Below are 20,108 nucleotides of genomic sequence, written 5' to 3'. Positions count from 1 at the left end.
ACTGCAACTTTCTCAGCCCCAGATATCTCCAAGCACTCGTCGGGTCAAGAGGCAACACGAAGCTGGGGAGAAGGTGAAAAGGTTTGATGGGCCCTGAGGCTTGAATCTGTGAGGGTTATTATTCTTTTCGTTCGATGTAAATCACGCATCCCGCTGCCCTCCTTCTACCCTGCTTCCGTGAGCGCTCCATTGTGCGTCCTCCCTCCTTCCTGCGTCATGGCTGCCACCCACCACAATGCAAGGCCGGAGAGCACTTGCCTCTCAGCAGTTGCCGACCATGCTCAGATCGACGAAACAAACTCGAGCAACCTGAATGAACAAGACCCGCTTCTCCCCTTATCAAGTCCTCGTGATGAGGCATCGACCGCCTCCGAAAACGGTCTTTTGTGGTTGATGGGCCCCGCGTTACTGGCTGGGTGTGTCCTCCTCGCATCTTCAAACTTTACCACAACCGAACATCCTTAACACGGTCAAGCATCTTTGTGAAAGCTTTTGATATTGCGTTTCTAGCCACGAGCTACTCCCGTCTCGGTGAGTGTCTTCGTACAACAAGCCCTGAACGACTCTTACTGACGAAAAAAAACTGAATCTAGCTTCTGACCTTCAACATTTCAAGGATGCATCCTGGGTTATGCTTACGGCGTCGATATGTTCAGCCATCTTTGTGCCAGTGGTGATTCATTCGAACCTAGCATTAGATTTTCAGGTCCACGAAGCTGATGTCATCACAGTACTCTTACCTTCTCGCATATCATGGGATCAAACGGATGATGTTCATTGCGTATGGATCATTCGCGTTCGGGCTTGCTCTTTGGTATGTGCCTACTTACCTACTGAGGCATATGATTCAGCTACCGTTGACATAGCATACAGCACCATTAGCACATCATTTTGGCAACTCCTGGGCTCTAGATTTGTCGTGGGCTTTGGCTCATCAGGGATCACTCTGCTCTCCATGATCGTCATCAATGGTTTGTCATTCGACACCTGAACACAGTGAAAGTGCTGACGAAGGGTAGAAATTGTTGGCGTCAAACAGCTCGCAATCTGGGAAAGTTTTGTTACATGCATCGAAATGGGAACTAGCATGGCAGCAGGGCCTCTGGGTTCTTGGATGTACAGGTCATTCGGCTGGCATTCGTGTGTCTCGACTTTCACGCAACCTTTTGTCGTATGGCACGTGCTAACCAGGCCACCAGCGCCTTTCTCCTAGAGGTCTTATTCGCCCTGACTGGAGTGGTCGTGCTCCATTGGTCATTTAAAAAGATTGCCTGTCACGCACGGTACTCACAGTCCACTTTGCTCAAGCACGGCGATCCATCTCAGCTGCCATCCCACGCAGATGGAGGAGGTTGGCTGTTGCTCATTCTGGCGGTAACCACACCTCTCGTCGCCTTCACGCTCGGCGACAATATTCTCCGCTGGACAGATCCTCTAGAAGTGGCCCTCCTCATTCTCGGTCCGTTGTTTATGGTGACGTTCGTGGTCTACGAGCTGAAGATCGCCTCTTTCCCCGTTATTGACATGACACCAATTTTCACGAAGAAGTATCTGAGTGTCCTGTTTCAAGTGTTTGGAGTTATTTCCATTTTGAATTCGGTGTGATTACTCGCTTCGTACCTTATCCAGTCTGGCTAGCTGCTAACGAGACTTAGATTGTTTTCATCATACCACCTTACATCCAAGTACGCGCCTTCGATGGCCCATCGTTTGAGGATTGGGCCTTGACCTGTGTATTTCTTGGGTTTCCCATCGGTGCCATTTCTGGCGGGTATCTAATTAAGAACAATATCCTCCCAGTGCAGCGTATTATGCTTGCAAACGCTATGGCATTGGGAGCATGCTGCTCTCTGTTTGCTATGCGATTAATTAGTAAGGGGATGTCTTGTTTTCTTGGACAAATGCCAATGCTGACGAGTCAAAGAACCTGAAGCAGCGCAACATGCGCCATTGCTTGTTGTTTTTGGTATCAGTACTGGCTTGTGGCAGAGCTGTCTGCTCTATGCCACTTTGTCGAGCACGGAAAAGAAATGTATTGCCTATCGTGTCCGCAGACATACAACCTCACGCGCTAACATATCTATCTTAGGGTGGCCCCAAACACTAGCATTGTACTACCTCATCGAGACTTTTGGAGCGGACTTGGGCATGGCGCTTATGTCTACGATAACTCGGTCGGTTGCAAAGATTGGCATTCGCTCCAGCCTGGGTGATTCCAAGACCACGGAGAGAATTATTCTTGATGCCATGAGAGATTTGAAAAGTGTCAGGGGACTCAACGCAGGTGCACGCACGGCAGTTCTGGTGGCTTTTGAAAAGGGGATGCACACCGCATTCTGTGAGTACTGTCTCTTGAGTTTGCTGCCACCCTATCATCTCCATACTTAAGAGACCAAAGGAAGTCCTGCTAATACCTAATATGGAAGTTGTACCTTGCTCACTGGCGGCAATGGTAATCATTCTGGCTGCAGCCATGAACACCAAACATCTGGACAAGAATCCTGAAAGGAGTGACAACGAGGCAATAGCACCAACCAACTAAGAGGGGAAAAGTTTGGGAATGCTCTTAGCCATTGGAGAGGGCTCCAGAGCCAGCCCAGATCCGACCATCGGGCAATGATTCGTCCTTCACACTGAGCTGCCATTTTTCAGTCCTGCCCCCGTCTTCTTGGTTCGGGCCATAGACACGCTCCAGATACCAGCCGAGATGTTGAGGAAGTTCCCACGCCAACTCTGGATCCTGCAGCATTAGCTTGACGAGATGACGCTTTGAGGGCAGTGGGTTACCCTCTTCGTCAACGTCAAAGGCGCTGCGAGCATGCATCAGACACAAGTTGTTAATGTACGCCATATCTCCAGGTTCCCGAGGCAACGGGAAAGCATGCTTCCACGCCAGTTCTTCCACCTTGGCCATGGCCTCAAGACGCTTCTCACTGGGCGGAGGGAGAGTGGGGTTCGCACCCTGGCTTCGAAAGCCTGTGATGGGCAGCCTTGAGAACTGGAACACCAACTTGTCCCCCGGGGCGTTCGTCAGGAGAGGAGTCCCGTCGGTGTAGTAGTCCTGGGAGCTATTCTCATATCAGCAAATTGCAACAAATTGGAGTATCCAGAGTAAAACTTACTGGAAGAAAGCCCAGTTTTGGGCAAGCTCTTGAATCAGATCATGTCGACTTTCTGCCATCTCGTTGTAGATTTGGCAAGCACTGGCAATCATCGTTTCACCACCTGTATCGGATACGCCCAGCGTATGGAGAGCGAGAATATCGCCGACGTCGGTATGGAACGCCTTCATCGGGTTAGCCAATTGCTTCTCACGTTCTGGAGCAGAGGCTCACCAGTCGGCCATTGGTAAATGCAGGTCTCAAATTCTGCTCCTTCGAGCCAGGTCTCATATCCTCACTCAGGACATGGCAAGTGACGAGCTCACGGTGAACATCTTGGAATCCACGAGTGGGTGCGATGTACGAGGATATGCCGCCAAAGACAAGCACATTCTCCTCGTCGGTGAAACGATCAGGAGAAATACCACGAACAATGGCAAACCCACGACCATTGTAGCAGTCTTGAGATACCTTCCGAAGCCTGTGGCTCAGCCCCTTGGGGAGAGGGAAAGTGTCGCGACTTAAAAGCCCAGGCGGCACGTTCAGACCTGATGACCACTTTCTGTCAGCTTCATCAACACAGGTCAAGGGGCCGGGAGGTTCATGGCTCCATTACCTTGAAAATGGCGGAGAGCATTCTCCACCTCAAGCAAGTCGTCTTTGTCGATCTGCACGATGTAACTCTTCTCGAGGTTGGGGTCTAACCACTCGGATCCTGTCCACACCCTCTCACCCTCGTACCGAGAGGGGAACCCAGGTAGAGTTTCCCCTGTCCCTCTCTTGAAAGTCGCTGAAGTGGCGGTACTGGGGAACAAGCTCTGTGCATAGTAGTCTATGCGACCAGGAGCTGATGCAGTGATAGCAGCCATCTTCATAAGCCAAGGCGGCCTTCGTCTCTGCCTGTCTGGTTGCGTCGTCTTTCTCTTCCAAATACGTGTCGAAAGAGAGTCATCGCCATCTATTAGTACCTCGATGCCCCCAGCCTGGTGAGGCTCTGTTACCCCAATTGCCGCTATTGACCCCGCTTTCCGATCAAGGTTCACAGTTGGGGTTGCGACAACAGAACGTGGGATGAGTGCAGCAAAGCCTGGGGAGGTGGTGTCCAGCATCTCTTGATTACTGGTGGGAGGTGATGCAAATATCAATATGGATCTGCACATCATCGGGGTACACAGCTTGGTGGAGGAACCAATGATGGATTCTTTTGTAATCGCTGGTTGTACCAATTCTCGGGCAGGCAAGGGATCATCAAATGGGATTCTTGGCCTTCTCGTGAAGGATTTCGGTTTGGGATGGGGAGAAGTGCAGTTTGATGCCGTCAGAAACCGGATATGGGATGCAGATTCTCGAAGAAGGGGAAGGATGAAGCCATCATATGATGTGTTTGTGTTGCATCCTGGGATCTCTTTCAGGTGGGAGCTAGAATGGGGAGGTGCGTGCAATGGAAACTCTGGCAGGAAACGGAAATGCGGAGAGCTGGAGGGGAAGGTGAGAGCGACAAGGAACATGATGGTAGTGGGTTGGGAAAGCAAAGAGGTGGCAGAAGGATGGTCACATTGCATGATTGGAAGTGCGAGGCAGCATTGCTAAGAAGTCATTTCGGTGATGATCCCGCAGCCGTCTGAGCCTGAGCCGTGTGCGCGCAGTTGGGCTGCACCAGCTTCCATCATCTGTTTCCAGCTGGCAATCTTGGACCCCTATCATCTCTCACACATCAGGAAGCACCTAGGAAGCCAACAAAAGGAACAAAAGCACAAAGAGAAATCAAGCAGTCACAGAGCGATACCCCCCTGGCTTGCTCCGAGTAGCCCGCTCGACACGCTCATACCGCGCTGCGTTGCCCACATCATCAAACTTGGCATTGCGGTGATACACAGAGATCTCGACAAAAGGAGCTTCCTCTGGGATATCGATATCGCTTCCAGTGTGCTATCATCCATTTTCATCAGCATGTTGACCACAGATGCTTTGCGGGCAAAGTGGGTCCGCCCGACAACCCCTGCTCAGGGGCTAGATAGGGGCAATAAAGGGGCCAACGGGTGCGCTAAACAAACAAGACTAACCCCAACAAAGTAACAGAGTAAACAAAGGACGATGAACTTACAGATCGGATGCTCCAATGCAGGTGTTTTTCTAGGTACTCCCCCACAGTGTCGGACTCCAAGCTGGGCAGCTCATGAATACCGTGAGGCAAGTTGCCGTTGTGGATGGCCGGGTGTCGGGCGATGAGCGCGCCGGTGATGGGGACTTGAGCGCGGGATTTGGTGTCGGTGAGGGCTTTGCGGCGGCAGTTGCCGCAGCCGGGGGCGGCGCGGTTGCGGTGGATGGGGTTGGAGAAGGTGTAAATGAAGCCGACGTGTTGGGGGTGGGTGTGCAGGGGGTCAGAGTAGGAGGGAGGGGAGAAGGGGGCGCCGAGGAAAAAGTAGATTGTGTAGGGGATCCCGTTGAGGGCGAAGCGGTTGTAGGTGACGTTGACGATTATGTCTTTGTTGAAGTCGGGTTGGCCGAGGGGGCTGGTTAAGGAGCGAGGGATGGAGGAGATCTCGGTCGGGGCGCCGATTTCGCCTGGGGAGTAGATGGCTTTGATCATGGCTTTGATGTCGGCCACATAGAGGCTCGCGTCGAAGTTGCCGTGAGTGTCTTTGTACTTGTCTAGCCAGGGTTGGAGTTCAGGGTAGGTGTAGCCTAGTTTGTGGATGTCTCTCACGTCATCCGAGGTGTAGTAGTTGCCTTCGGCATCCTTGTGGAAAGGAGCGAGGGGAGTGGAGGGGGTGTCGAGGTCGCCGGTCCTGATGTACCAGTTCCCGTCGTCTTCCAGCTGCTCGTTGCGCGACTCGAACCAGTTTTTGGTGGGATCCAAGAGGGAGATGCCTTGCCAGAGGGCAAATTGGCGATCGACGTTGGCGTGGTGCATCCAGAAGATGGGGTCATAGGCCGCGACGGCGGGCTCGGCCATGTGGCCGACGTATTTGTCAAAGCCGCCGGTCCAGTTGTGGATGTTATTGTGGATATACTCCAGGTTGAGGTAGGCGGCTGGTGAGCCGGGGTCATAGTCGGGGGAGGTGCGGAATTTGGTGGTCGCGAACTGGGTGTAGGAGGCAATGTAGTCGTGGACGTAGAGGCGGTAGACCATCTCGGCGAGGGGAACGTTGTCAATGCCTCTACCGTACCAAGGATGTCCGTTGAGTGTGGAAGTGATGAGAGAGTTGCGGACGGTGCCCTCGGTCCATTGGGTGGAGACGGTGTCGGATTCGGGCTCGTAAGTGGCCCAGCGAGAGGTTGCTTGGGCCTTGGAGAACTAGCGGTTGTTAGTGTGATGAAATATTTGACTGGGACAGAAGTCATACCGGGATGGTCGTGATGTTGTTGTTGGCGTCAGTGTCCTGGATGTCGCTGATCCCGAAACAACCCATCCTTTCCTCATCAGGCATCGTGAACTTATACATTGGATTGTCAATGTAAAATACAGTCACCCCGTCCTTAAGATCAATGACACTGATTCTAGGCTGCTTGGTGATGAGTGGGACATCGTACAGGGTCTCATCCTGCCCCTCTCGCGTCCTCTTCTGGGCCCAATCCCAATAGGGGAGACGCCAAGTGGCAGCAGCGTCCGTCCATTCCTGTTGCTTATCTTCTGGGAGCTGGGGAATTACTTGCTTGACCATGATCTCGTACAAGACTTGCTCATAGAGAAGCATGTAAGGGCGGTGCCAGGAGGGAAATAGGAGACTGTCGTGGGTGCAGTAGCCCTCGTTGGCAGTGATGGCGTCTGTGTCTTCATCCCATGGTTGGTATGGCATGCCATGTATGCCGGCGATCTGAAAGAAGGAGAGCTTGTGATCGGGGTCACGCTCTTGGAGGAAGCGGAGGGCCCAGATGAAGAGGTTGTTCTGGATGAGGTGTTCGGGTGTTTGGCCGGGATACCAGGTGTCCACCTCTAGACGAAGGGGGACTGTGGTACCGGTAACGCCGGCTTTGATGCCCGTCACAGGGTAAACAGGAGACATGGCAATCGATGAGTGGAGAAATGAGATTTAGAAGTCTTGATGTTCAGGGAATGTGTTTATTTGTTGCAGCCTGTAGGAGAGGGAAGAGCGTCAAAACTCAGCCTCTTATAGCAAAAGCCCCAAATCTCTACTGCCAGTATTTCTTTCTCCCAAGGTAGTAGGTATCATATCTATGCACCTTAAATGTTCTCACTGCTTACGCATCAGAAGTAGGTCTCCTTGCCAGCAGACGCCCTCAGTCATTGTCCCCATCATTCATTACCGTATTCACAACCACTCTACACACCAACATGTAGAGACTAAGCTTCAACGAGAATCCATTGGTGAACTCGACTTAGTTGTCATGCATCCTTCTTTCAGCAGCGCCACAATCCACTCCTACACAAAGTTCTGACCACCTACTGGACACAAACTTCTGACAACGGGACAGCCGCTGTCCAGCCCGTCGGTTATGCACCATGATGAGGGGTCAAAAGGGATGTAGACACGGGCCGAGAAACAAGCCACCAATCCCGTGCTTCAGGACATTTATTCCGGCTCGTCAAATATGCGGTGTTACTTTCAAGAACATGACGGTCATGAAAACGGCATCATTTCATGATGCTCGCAATTGTGGCCAGCTGAGACAAAATTGTCAACTCCAATGCCATGTCTGCCGGATGGTGATCTTGTCCGTGTTTCCTAGTGCATGCATTTATTCACAACCTTTACAAGCGAGAATCTTTTCCTTTTAGGGATTTTCAGCTGGGTTCGGTGAATCTGAAGGAATTTGGCGATGTTTTCAGCTTCATTTCTGAGGGTTGATCCTATCTCAAAGAGCAATACTGCGACCTTGTGACTGAATGCCAAGGCTTGAGCGAGAGGCCCGAAGACTGCTCAGATGTAGTGAGGCGATGCTATTTGACGGAAGGAAAATCGCGGGATGTGTTGAGGGGAATCTGCAGGTTGCCCAAAGCCCAATGGGAAGTCTCCTCTTGCATGTACCCAGTGTTTTGATATCTTCACTGAAGAGCGGGTACACTAAAAGGATGGCAGACGTAGAAATTGATAAAGCACACAGCCATACTAGGTACTGAGGGCAGTGAGCTCCTCGCCGTGGGTCAAAAAGCATACAAGACTCACAATCCAGCAAGAACTGTCAGCTGAAATAACAGCATCAATCACAAGTCAAGAATCTTTCCATACCATCCAATCCCCAATCATCAAGATGTCCTTCAACTTCCTCCCAAACACTGCTCTCGCAGCCTGCGTCAACGATGCAGGCGAGATCTTCACTTACGCCCAAGCCTACAACGGCGAGCTTGTTGAAATCAAGGGAAAGCTCGCTGGCAATCCCGCAACCTACGAAGTCACAGGCGACCAAACAGGCATAGGCCTCACCAAAGAGTCCGGCAGCGCTCCCGCCAAGCGCTTCACTCCCCTCGCTGCCATCAACTCCAAATCCATCTATTACAACGCCAAACGCCTCGTCTTCTTCGTCGACAAGCAAAACTACCTCCGCGACATATACTTCAACGGAACCAAGTGGGTTGAAGGCGAGCTTTACGACCAGAGATGGCAGTGCGCCCCTTACTCCAAGCTCGCCGCTGTCCGCCTTGTCAACCACGGAGGCTACGACTTCGTCTGCCTGTACTACCAGGACACATCGGAGACAGGCAACATCGTCCTAGTCAACCACAGCCCTACCTACAAATGGCAGACTGGCAACCCGCCCCTGGATGACCCCCCTCTCGTCGGCACAGCCCTCACTGCCGTGCCCCCTCAGCCAGGAATCGAAGTCATCCGCTACAACAGCCCCACCGACACAGACGACCCGGTCGTCTTCTTCCAGTATGACAAACTCGAACTTGGTTCCTCCCAAGATCAAGGACCCAACGGTCAGTCCCGACTTTTACCCCTGACTCTGTTTAGCTTCTGTGCATACCCTATTTCTTCTAACATCCTGCTCACAGACTACGCAACCTACTCCATCAACGATAAAACCATCACCCTCTCCGCTCACTCAGCCATTACCGCCGTCGATGACAAAACCAACTTCTGGGCTTTCTACACGACCGACCTCCAAAACCAGATCTTCCGGCTCAAAGTCGATGCATCTGGCGCCGTGACCCAGCCGCAGCCGGTTGTGCTGCCCAACAACCCTATCCCGGGGTCTTCTCTTGCCTCCATCATTGTCAAGGGCAGTCCTGATGTTGTCGTTTTGTTTTACCTCCTGCATTACGAGCCGGTCAAGGAGACCACCCAGGAGATCAACGTCTTCGCTGCGACTTTGACTGCCAAGAGTGGAGGTGTTGATGCATGGGACGTCAATGGTGGTGTCTGCTTGACCGCAGGGAACAGTTCACTATCCGACTCTGGATCTGGCGGTGGTGATGATGGGAATCCTGGTGGGGATCATGATGGCGGTGATGATGATGGGGCAATGGTGGCTTCCCTGGTTGGCCTGGGAATGGAGGTGATGACGATGGGGGTGATGACTGGCTTGGAGATGACGACGGCATTCCCACTCACTGGGATGAGGGGAAGGACAGTAGGGGCGGTAGCGGACCTTTTGGACATACGAAGAATGGACGCGGGGGGATTGGGCGGATTTGATTATTGTGGATTTGCATTTGCTCTTATGATGGAATGACTCTGGCTTGTACTTAAATAGTCTGAAGATGTGCAAGTTTAGTACCTAGCATGAATCGTTGTATTTGCGTGCTGTGCTTCTATTTGTGCTCTAAGCACCCCCAAAAACCAGTAGACTCTGAATGCTGACGCTGCCAAAACCTTCATTGTACAACAACTCTCTGCCCTTGTGAAACGGAAGCTCGGCCACAACCATCACAGAAATATTCTTCATCTCCACCCCGGCTTTGATCAATAATTTGAGTACCGCGCAAAGTGTCTTTCCAGTAGCGAGCACATCGTCCACCACTACCACCTTTCCGCCCTTGGGGATGACACCGACCTCCATTTCAATCATGACCTCATTAGGCTCCTTATTTCCAGTTATACCTGAGATATGCGATACGTCCTTGGCCATGGAAACAACTGGCGGTGGCAGCTTGCCCCTCTCACGCACCAGAGCGAGCGGGACATCCACTTTCAACGCCAGTGCAGAAGCAAAGATGAAACCACCAGTCTCAACGCATACAATCGACGAGATTTGCGACCAACCACCAGTGAAATGTGTCTGTAGAAGAGATGTGCAGAGCGATAATCCACCGCGGGTCTGGGAGACTCCAAGGATATGACGAAAGTTGATGTCAGTCTTTGGAAAGTCAGTGATCTGGCGGACTATGTCTCTCAGACGTTGGAGGGATGGAAGCATGAGGGGCAGCAAATGCCTACTAAAAGCCGCTATCGCAGCGGACTTCCCTTCTGCGTTGTTAGAGATCGTGATGCTGGGCGTGTGCTTCTCAGCTTTCTCATCAGTGTCACCGCTCGTCTCCAATCCCCGGCGAACCCGTCGAATCTTCTCACTGGCCTCGATTCTGACCTCCAAAAGCTTGCTACCAGGCACCAAGGGGGAGAATGCCACTACAGGCGTCTTGTCTCTGATGCCCGTGATGAACAATACATCGGAATCTGCACCATGCACCACCTCAAGGAAATGTTCCCGTGGGAGTTGAGGCCGTTCGTTAACTTGGTTTTGGAAGAACGTCGTCAATGCCGTTCGGTGCTGCTCCTTGTAGTCACGATCTTCAAGGAGGCGGTTCAAGTCAGCACCACTGGCTGTGGCATATGCGCGTTTAGTCGCTTCGCTTATGCTTGAGACACTCGATGTGATGCTGTTCTTGGTGAAGAGTGAGACCCAGACTCCAGCACAAAAGTCCTTACCAGCGCCGCTTTCACCGGTGACGAGGACAATGAGTTTCGGGTCTTTAGGCGGCGCCGGGAGTGGGCAGGAATAGGCTAATACGTTGTGGGGGTCCCATCGCTGTTTGAGACGAGCAAGTCGCTGAAGGTTTGGCCCAAAGGCTTTGGCTGCCAGAGCTGCATCACGGGGGTCTGGCCCAAGATCGGTACTATAGGCGCCAGTACTGAGAGGCAGCAATATCTCAGCAACTTCATACACCCAGCACACAGCAGCTGTAGCCTGCTTACTCCCATCTTGATCACGAGGCCAAACACCAGTGATCACGCACGCAAAATCCCAATCCCTGCACCCAAACGCGGTGGCGTCTGCTGGCACGTCGTTGATGGCACCACCACCTTGGAGGAGATGAAGATAGCATAGTGGCGTAGGCCGGCTTTCGATGGCCTTCAACAAGATGGTGGTGATAGTATCCTCTCCAATATTCTTCAAGAACAAGCATCGCTTGAAAGAGGACGTCTTGCCACCCCCATGACCACCGTGCATCTCCGACATGTACATCTCAGTATCGAACACACCCATGCTGTCCACAGTCTGAATGCCTCTCTCCGGTCCGAAAATCTTGTAAGCCGTCGTCAAAGCGATCAATGGGACGCAACTAGTGGCAGTGGAGGTCTCGAACATTGTTACGCCAAGATGCAACCGGTCTTGATTCCAAAAAAGATAGGCGTCCGCTGAGCAGCTCCTAGGCAGGGTTCTGGCAAAGAGGTTGTCAAACTCCCTCAGCTTCGCCCTGGCTGAAACCAAGTCGTTGAATGAAAGGACCCAGCTCCGCACAGTATATGTTGGAGCTGGACAGGCCTTGAAAGTGACACTGGCGACAATGCCAAAGTTGGTCCCAGCACCTTTGATAGCCCATAGCAAATCTTTGCCATCCACCTGCACTGCATGGGTAGGTCGATGCTGATCGGGAACATGACCAACGCTGAGAACCTTCCCGGAATCGACACTGACCACTACCGCACCGACAATCGCATCACACGCCAGTCCATAGAGCCGAGACAGATGGCCGATACCGCCTTGTAGCCAAAGCCCTGCCCCCACGCTGGGTCGCGCCCCAAGAGGTACCGTCAGACCGTCTGCAACACATCTCCGGATGATATCTCCAGTGCTGCAACCCGACTCGGCGACGATCAGGGAACTTGACATGGTATTCCCAGCTGTGACCACATACACATTCTTCAGGATCCCCATATCAACCGCCGTGATGCCATACCAGAGACAATGACCGCTATGACCGCCGCCCAAAACAGTCAAACCCGTCCTCTTCTTGAGTGCCCAATTCACGCATTGTTGAATAGATTCGAGATTCTTAGGCTGTTTAGTTCCCCTGGGATGGCGTCGGCCAGCCTGTCTGTTCTTCACTGCCCTCGGCTCCTGCACTCGCGACAAGTACCCGCTATAGCCCAGATCTCGAGTGAAGACGGTCATGATTTCAGGTGTGCTGAAAGATATCCTTCCTGAGTGTACAGTGTCGCGAAGTCCCAGCCCACGACAAACTTCTCGCCAGGAAGCTCGAAGGGAATCATCATGTGAAACTGACGCAGCGATGAATTGTGCAAAAGAGTCGAGATCATCGTCGGTGTCTGGCACGCTTACCACACCTGTGGGGAAGGTCAAGGTTCGATCAGCGGCCATATTTTCGATTTGAAGGCTGTCACGATGAAACACCACAACCATCCCACCTCCCGGCCGCTCAGGAAGCATGTCACGGGCTTTGTTGATGAACTCATGTTTCCGCTTCATGCCGTACATGCTGTGGCAGAAGAGGATGACATCGAATCTTTGCTCCTGGGAACCGGGAGTCTTGTACACATCGACACGCGAAGTGAAAGCAGAACGGTCGAGGCTGGCGGCGTGTTCCAGATTTGGGAAGGGTTTGAATCGAAGCCATTCTTCCAATCTAGAAGCAAAGAGCTTATTCGGCTCAAAAGCATCGTATTTTGCGATCTTTTGTCTTTGGTCGTCGGGCAAGTGTCCAAGCACGCTCATTGGGCCAGGTCCAATTTCCAGCACAGATATGCGAAGGCGGGACTGGAAGAGCGGACTCAAAAGCTGCGATAGCTGAGGTATGATGAAGTCCTGATAAGTCTTCCATGCCGGATCCTTCAAGAAAAAGTCAAAACCGGCACTGTATTGCTCGTCGGACAATGACTGCTTTGCCGTGGTGGTCGTGGCTGCCTTCTTCACGAGGGCCTTTTTGAGGGTATCGAGAGTTGCCATGTTGCGCTCCAGTCCCCTGAGTGAAAGAGGTGTTTGAAACCGGCGAAGGGCTCTGGAACAGAGGAGATGAGTGGAGAGTTGGAATGGAGGAAGCGATCGCAGTGTTGGTGAAAAACACAGATTGGAAGATACAAACGCCCGACTATCTTCCTATTGGGCCTCCGAGCATTCTGCAGTAGGCCTCACCTCCACATGCGCAAGCTGGAGAGATTTGTCTGCTTGTGCAGATAGATAGCCAATGGAGGAAATGCCTTGAAGAAGCTGCCATTAGCCGCCTCGCCGCATTCATGATTGTGAAAGGAAGCAAATTTGCTAAGGTGAAGACGTCAGGGGGTGTGTGTCGGGTGGATAACAAGGTCGCTGAACAGGAAGGTCTGCAAATGGGCCTTTTTATCATGAATATCCCGCCAAGGAACTCAATGATCCGTGATCTATGATATCAATAATTAGCATTTACTCAGACGGAGCTATCACAAGTGTTAAACTCATTGGGGTCCGAACTGACACTGAGATAAATGACAAAAGCCTACCTTGGACCCTTCCTCCGGTCTCATATGCGGATAGCAGCGCACTGTTGTGCAACTGCATGATTCCCGGCCAGAAGCTGGCAGTGTTTCCAACGGTCCGATGACCAACCAGTTGGAAAACGCCGTTTGTCGGTGCACAGCTAAAAGCTGCCTTTATCGAGGCCTTCTTCGGTCAAGCAGGGATTGCACTACCTTCGTCAGTCATGAACACCACAGCCACTGATCCATCGCCAAAGGAAGCAATTTGTGGTGCATCGGGTGACTTCTCCGTGGGGGACAAATATTTCTTCCTTGGTCTGTGCCGTGGGATATTTTGAGGATACGCTCGCCGTTTGGTCAGAAGCCGGTAAAGCCGAAGAGAATGGGTGTTGTTCGAGAGCCGGGTCATGCGAGGGTAGTTTCCGGCGACATGGTGTACGAAGTGCTCTTGAGGCGCAACGTTGAACTGCTGACTGGCCACAATGATGGAGGATGAAAGGGCTAGAAATATCGAATGGATATGATGATGATATCTAGAGATACGGCAATGACTAATGTTGATCTCAAGCGGCGTCAGGTTCAATGTCACAGTGAAGATTGGTGTGACATTCTGCAATTACTGCTATCTGACCACTATGGAAGGAGCAATCAGAACTGCATGGAACAATCACTGACTGTGATACTGCGATTTGCACCAGCTCGGGTGGAACCCCAAGGTGCATTGACTAGTGGGGGTTGTGCAGCTTAGGGTAATGACTATGTGTACTGCGACGGAGTGGAAGTCAATGAGATTGGTTTTGAGCATATGAGAAGTATGAGAATGGAATGTAGATAATCAGGCTCGGTTCAATCTTACGTTCATTTGCTTTCTCTTGGATTTACTACATATAGTTTCATCACTCGCTTAGTTTTATACCATTTTAATAGGTATTCTCCTACGCACGGCTTGATTTTCACAAGGTATCACCCATCAAGCAATGTCCTACTGTCATTGATATCTCTTTGCCAAAGCCATTATCCCCTCGCTTTTGCCGACCAATTATCCCATTGGATCCCAGTCGAAATGTCTTGCTTCTTTCTCAAAAAGGCCCTACGCCACTAAATTCGCGTTTAGGCTCTACTTTCGCCAGTATTGATGAGACATGTCGTGTAAGTAGATTAGGGCTCTAAACAATCACGTACTTCTTCTCATTGGCAGACTTTCCCCTAGTTTTAGGGTTAAAAATGATGTCAGAAAGGGCACGAGGTGTGCGACTTGAAGCAGCGTTAAACCTGCCAGAGCTGGCAGCGCCACTCTTGATGATGGCTTCCATGGTCTTCTGGGCGGATTCGCTTGCAAAATTGTTCGAAGAAGACATCGCGGTCATGTTGAGGGAATGGCTGTGAATCTTGACGGTTTCACAGAGTGGTTGAGTTGATGGTTGACTGAGGTGAAAAGAATCTCTAGAAGCCGGAGTTGATAGTGTGCGAAAAAGAAGAGGAAGGATTGACTCTCCAGAAGATTTTATATTACAAATTTCCTAGTACCAGTTAAATTCCCTGGTACCTAGTTCACTCTCGCTCAAACCTTCTAGCTGTTCACTCGCACTCGCCCCGGGCGGGTCCTATTCGCGTTCGCCCACCTATGTGGATAGCACAAGTGAAATATATGTTGGTATAAAAGTGTTGACTGATATTAGCTATGGAAAGGCAAACCCAGAAATCTTGCAGACCCAAACAAACCAGCCCAGGTTGGCCTAAGCTCTTTGTGGAGCCAGTTGTGGCTCCCCACACAACATTATACCAGCATTAAAATGCTGGGTGGGACTACTGAAGCGAATAATACAGGTTTCGTTTCCAATCTGAAGTCTAAGATACGAAAAGGCAGTGAAGAATAAAGAAGAAGAAAAGTGTATGGCAGCGTCTATCGCGCTCTCGGCATCTCACGGGAGACGGTGATGAGGGCGAGGTATCTAGGTAGGCTTGCAAAGCCAAAGCCCAGAATGGCCCACTTCAATAAATGTGTCCGCTTGTCGAACAGAAAATCAGGACGGCACATCACTCGTACAGACGGCCTTTCTGTGTTTTGTCGACATGTACTCTCGATTCATCCAGCTGACAAGTTTCTCATTGCAAAACTTCCGGTCTGTCCCTGACTGTCAACGTCCCCAAGCCTAGGTGACCGTCACATTCTTGAAGAGCTTTTCCCTCTCTTGGCCAAGTTGGCCTTAGAAGTCAGAGAAGAACGCAATGCCCTCGGAAGAAACCGACACATCTTTTTCCCAATTTTATATCTGCAGGGGAAGAACACGGGAGGCAAGGCATAAATCAAGACTCAAGTACCTGAAGTTTGCGCTCTGCTCTGGATCAGTTCATGTTATCTACCCCACATGCGCTTCGGTCGGGGGCATCATTCGTTCTAGAATACATTCCTTCGAATGACCAGACCATCATGTTACACATGTATAGCCAGCTCAAGTGACATCAACTCGTATTTCCCGGACAGAAAGCCCCATGAATCTCGGTAATGTGTCGTCTGCCATGAGCTACATGCACTACGGATCAAAGAAACCAGTTTAGTAAAGTGTGCTGAATAATTATTCCGTGTCCACTATCTGGGATTTCTCCAGCAGAATCTGCAAAAGGTACCCGCTATTTGATTGTCATCTGGAATATTACCACGTAAATTGCCCTGGACAGTTTGCAAAATATGCATAGCATTTAGGCTTTGGGATATCACAAACGCATTAGTATCATTGTCCAGATCCATCATAAATTAAACCTCAAAATACAGATCACCTACATTCTGGTCTTTTCTTAAGAAAATCTCGTTTTTAGATTATGTATTTTCTCGCTGGGCGTCTGTGGAACATAAGAGGGAGTCGTACGGACATTTCCATACCGAACAATGGTATTTGTAGACTTAGAACTGTTCACCTTAGGCTTAGCTTACTAGGCAGTCTTGCTGCATTCTTTAGTAGGAAAAGACACTGTGAAAATATACCGATAAGCTAATAGATAGCTTTGAGATTAGCTATTGTGATGACTAGGCAGTAGCAATTCGTCTTGCCTGACCGGTTTGTTAATGTAAAAGAGAAGAATAGAGCGGGAGTACCACAGTCATGCGGTCTAAGAACTTGTATCTAATGCGATATCTATTCACCTTCGTTATCTCTCTCAGACCCGGATAATAAGTGAACCTTTCTTCAAATGAGGTTTCAAACCCACAAGTTACTCCTAAAAGCTTCGAAATGAACGTAGGACAGAGAAAACTTCTCCACAGTTGTGGCTGAAAAAAAACACCAATTTCATGTGAGTGGCAAGGAACCTTCCGAACAGATTGCAAGTGGATATGCTATATATCTTAATACACAATGATGTGTCACCTAACCGTTACAAAAGTTCTAGACCTCAACGGACCAAGCATTGATTATGACCTAGAACGGCTGGTCACCATAGGCATCTCCATACCACTGGAATGACGCAGCGCCCAAACCACTGCGTGAATTTTCGTCTTCTTGCAAAAGCTAGAGTAAGCCGAGTTGCACACCTCGTACACTCCTGTAGTACAAATACACGGTAATACGCATCAGTGATGATAATGATGAGGCATTTTGCATTGCATTTCGGAATTTTAAGGATCACCTCGTAGTGAACACAAGATGTATAGGTAGGTAGGTAGGTAGGTAGGTCGAGCTTGACCTAAGTGCTTGTCGGACGAATGGAGATACCTAAATAAAGATTGGCAGTTTTTTGTATGAAGTGAGCTATTGGCTCATTTGTTACGGCAAAATGAGGCTTTGACTTTAAGCAAAAATCTGGGCGAGTTGACAAAATTTGATTCTTGAAAATGCATATTTGCACCCATAGCATCATCGCAGCAAAGTGTCAGTACCTTGGGTGAACAAGATGGTTGTTGACATCGCAGGTCAAGAGCCAATCACATCTCGACATGCGTCAAGCCCCGGACCCCCGTAAACAACAACTGCACTGACCTTCTCCACAAAGACTTCCCAATAGCTTCGTACCATGCGCCATATATGCGATGAGCTTTCATAAACAAATTCGTCAGTCCACCTGGACATTTCTACCGGAAGAAGAGTCACAATAGTGGAGAAAAGATGATTGTTGACACTGCATGCTCCATACTACCCGTTTACCTTAGATTGCAAGATTCGATGAACCATCTGCTGAGCCCCTGAGCGCCTGAAATTAGCCAGCAGCAATAAGCAGAGAGATCGTGATCCCAATCACAGACTGATTTTAAATAAAATAGTATATAGTTGAGAGATTTCGGTAGGTACCAAAGATCCACTAGTCACATACAATGTTTGTCATCATCGATCGATATTCAGATGTACCAGTCTCGCTCCCATCAGAGAAGCCCTTGATGAAAGAGTTCCTAAAAGGATTGGCGTTGCTCTGGATGCTGTCCTTGGCCAGAAACGGGTTCGAACTGGTCAATTTGGTGTTCATATTGTCCTAAGTATCGGCTTTGAACTGGGAAAACATCCTTCCAGGTATCGTGATCGTAAAGATGGATGTGCCGGTGGATTAGGAAGACTTTCGGGTGGTGCCTCGATTGTAGCGATGATATGTCGGAGATTGCTCTGATGAGGTGTCAGGACTCAAGCTGTGTGGTGGATGGGTACAAATGAAGAGAGAAGAGGGAGGGTTTGAAAAAGGAATGGGGACTTTATAGTTTCCAAGGATGACTCCATTTACTGCCGGGAGGTTATTCACCCCGGCTATATGACTGGCAGGAGTTCAGAATCACCTTCCCCAGCCACCCGATTACCATGGGCTGCCCGAAGCTTTAGGACCTTAGGTTGCTCCTCATCTCGCAGTTTGCTTCTTCCGAACACTTCCTTATCGTAGCTGTATCTTGTCATTGTGAAGACACATCACCAAAGGCCACTAGCTGCAGTGACTAATGACAAATCCTGTCCTTGAGCAGGCCCGCATCAACCACACCCGCCACAACCTTTGCCAGGCTCTGGGTCTGAACCTAGTTAACGTGAGAAAAATGATGGACAACCTGTGAGTTGTCTTGCTCCTATTTTCTGACACTTATTTGTAAGCCCTCGCTTGACGCCTTACCTATACGATGGAGGTTGCTCCCATAATGTCGGATCGGTCGTGAATGATGAGTCCACGGTGACCAAGAATGTGCATGAAACGTTGGTTGGAGCCAAACTGAATATATACCCAAAGTAAATGATGGCTATGAGAAATCTTAGCGACAACTTGATCATCAAGGCAATCGCCTGTAGTTATTGTTTCTTCTGTTGACTTCATTCTTCCAGGTGCTGGAATGGTTTGCATGACCAGACTTCAACTCTCACCGGTTTCATTATGTGGATGTCCTGGAAGTACACCTTAGACAGAATGAATGGGCAGGCTAATATATAAAGATAGGAACCTCGATTTTGACTGATTAAAGTCTATCTCTCCTTCTCCAAAGTAAAAGTTAGTTCTGTTCGCGTGCTTCCATGACCCCGAAACATCTTCCTACCATGCTCTGAAAATCGTGAACAAGATCTATGACCATTGTTGATAGTACAGGCTCTACACCAATTAAATCGCAGGATTCGGTCGAGTCCCTGAACTGGATTCGATGCGCACTGCAGTAAGGCAATTAGGAAACGCGATATCGTCATGAACGTAAATATCTATGCTATGATGATCGTGATTGTGATACGTAGTAGTTATTGATTGTTTCCCTATTGGGAATGATGATGTATGCCTTATAAGACATTTGTTTCGGCATTGAGCGTAGAGCTAAGCACTCCATCTTGGCCAATTTTGGCAGTGGCCAGTCGACTTGGCAGTCTTCGCGGGACAGCGGTTGGTTGAGGTTCGGAAGTTGGTGCGCGACTTGGACCACTGCTTGCAAGAACCGGCAGCAGAAGGCACAGCGACATTGGTCGTGTTGCCCTGCTTAGTGGTGGTTCCAGTCGAAGATTTATTGAGCTTGGTTGTGTTTTTAGCTATGGCAACATTGTCGAGCTTGGTGATGCTGGCACCTCTGACAGCGCACTTGGACCTGGGTCCGTTGTCGAACGCGGGGGCGCTGTTGGCAAAGTTCAAATCGCTGTTGTTGATAGCGCTCTTGGACTCAACAGATTCGCTGGAACTGGTCGTATAGTCGATCCGAGCACCGTTATTCACCCCGGTGGCGCCATCGATATCGAAGACGCTGTTGAAGGCCGCGTGCATGATAATAGTGATGGTAAACATCGTGGCTCCGAATCCGTGTGGGTGATATGGCTTGGGGAAATATGGAGAGAGCGCTAAAGGTCTTGACAAAATCTTTGGATGCAGGAGAGACTTTAAGATGCTTCTCGGTTGGTGAGTAGAACAAGGGAAGATTTGGTGGTTGTGTGAGGAAAAAAACATTTTATACCTGGTTGTTGGTCCACATTTGGAG

General features: G+C 50.1%; 6 protein-coding genes across 6 annotated transcripts; 2 read left to right on the top strand and 4 right to left on the bottom strand.

The window, feature by feature from the left end:
- Window positions 1-216: 216 nt before the first annotated feature.
- QC761_118045 (uncharacterized protein) lies at window positions 217-2,542 on the top strand (the record flags this gene model as incomplete). The annotated part of the gene is made up of 11 exons (XM_062875089.1): window positions 217-416; window positions 476-531; window positions 594-673; window positions 732-814; window positions 874-971; window positions 1,020-1,140; window positions 1,200-1,599; window positions 1,656-1,872; window positions 1,925-2,032; window positions 2,090-2,338; window positions 2,427-2,542. 11 exons carry the CDS (start codon window positions 217-219, stop codon window positions 2,540-2,542), a joined length of 1,728 nt encoding a protein of 575 aa, XP_062738320.1.
- On the bottom strand, window positions 2,019-4,663 carry QC761_118040 (uncharacterized protein; the record flags this gene model as incomplete). Its single annotated transcript, XM_062875088.1, has 4 exons — window positions 2,019-3,068; window positions 3,123-3,286; window positions 3,336-3,649; window positions 3,718-4,663. The coding sequence occupies 4 exons, from the start codon at window positions 4,661-4,663 to the stop codon at window positions 2,567-2,569; spliced, it is 1,926 nt and encodes a 641-aa protein (XP_062738319.1). The 3' UTR covers window positions 2,019-2,566.
- A 202-nt stretch (window positions 4,664-4,865) lies between these two features.
- Window positions 4,866-7,108, bottom strand: QC761_118030 (uncharacterized protein; the record flags this gene model as incomplete). Its single annotated transcript, XM_062875087.1, has 3 exons — window positions 4,866-5,030; window positions 5,206-6,390; window positions 6,449-7,108. 3 exons carry the CDS (start codon window positions 7,106-7,108, stop codon window positions 4,866-4,868), a joined length of 2,010 nt encoding a protein of 669 aa, XP_062738318.1.
- A 581-nt stretch (window positions 7,109-7,689) lies between these two features.
- QC761_118020 (uncharacterized protein) lies at window positions 7,690-9,808 on the top strand. Its single transcript, XM_062875086.1, has 2 exons — window positions 7,690-8,985; window positions 9,061-9,808. Exons 1-2 carry the CDS (start codon window positions 8,316-8,318, stop codon window positions 9,738-9,740), a joined length of 1,350 nt encoding a protein of 449 aa, XP_062738317.1. The 5' UTR covers window positions 7,690-8,315; the 3' UTR covers window positions 9,741-9,808.
- Window positions 9,809-9,830: 22 nt separating this feature from the next.
- QC761_118010 (uncharacterized protein) lies at window positions 9,831-13,193 on the bottom strand (the record flags this gene model as incomplete). Its single annotated transcript, XM_062875085.1, has 2 exons — window positions 9,831-12,414; window positions 12,514-13,193. 2 exons carry the CDS (start codon window positions 13,191-13,193, stop codon window positions 9,831-9,833), a joined length of 3,264 nt encoding a protein of 1,087 aa, XP_062738316.1.
- A 6,266-nt stretch (window positions 13,194-19,459) lies between these two features.
- Window positions 19,460-19,918, bottom strand: QC761_117943 (uncharacterized protein; the record flags this gene model as incomplete). The annotated part of the gene is made up of 1 exon (XM_062875084.1): window positions 19,460-19,918. One exon carries the CDS (start codon window positions 19,916-19,918, stop codon window positions 19,460-19,462), a length of 459 nt encoding a protein of 152 aa, XP_062738315.1.
- Between the last annotated feature and the right edge of the window lie 190 nt (window positions 19,919-20,108).

Source organism: Podospora bellae-mahoneyi (assembly GCF_035222275.1).
Source record: "Podospora bellae-mahoneyi strain CBS 112042 chromosome 1 map unlocalized CBS112042p_1, whole genome shotgun sequence".
Classification (NCBI taxonomy): Eukaryota; Fungi; Ascomycota; class Sordariomycetes; order Sordariales; family Podosporaceae; genus Podospora; species Podospora bellae-mahoneyi.
The sequence above is the reverse complement of the archived record's forward strand: the minus strand, read 5'-3'. Positions and strand labels throughout refer to the sequence as shown.

What these genes read in the sequence shown, in the direction of transcription:
- QC761_118020 (XM_062875086.1), top strand. Translation starts at nt 8,316, where the DNA reads ATGTCCTTCAACTTCCTCCCAAACACTGCTCTCGCAGCCTGCGTCAAC. An exon ending in CCAAGATCAAGGACCCAACG is followed by an intron (nt 8,986 to 9,060) that starts GTCAGTCCCGAC and finishes TCCTGCTCACAG; the next exon opens with ACTACGCAACCTACTCCATC.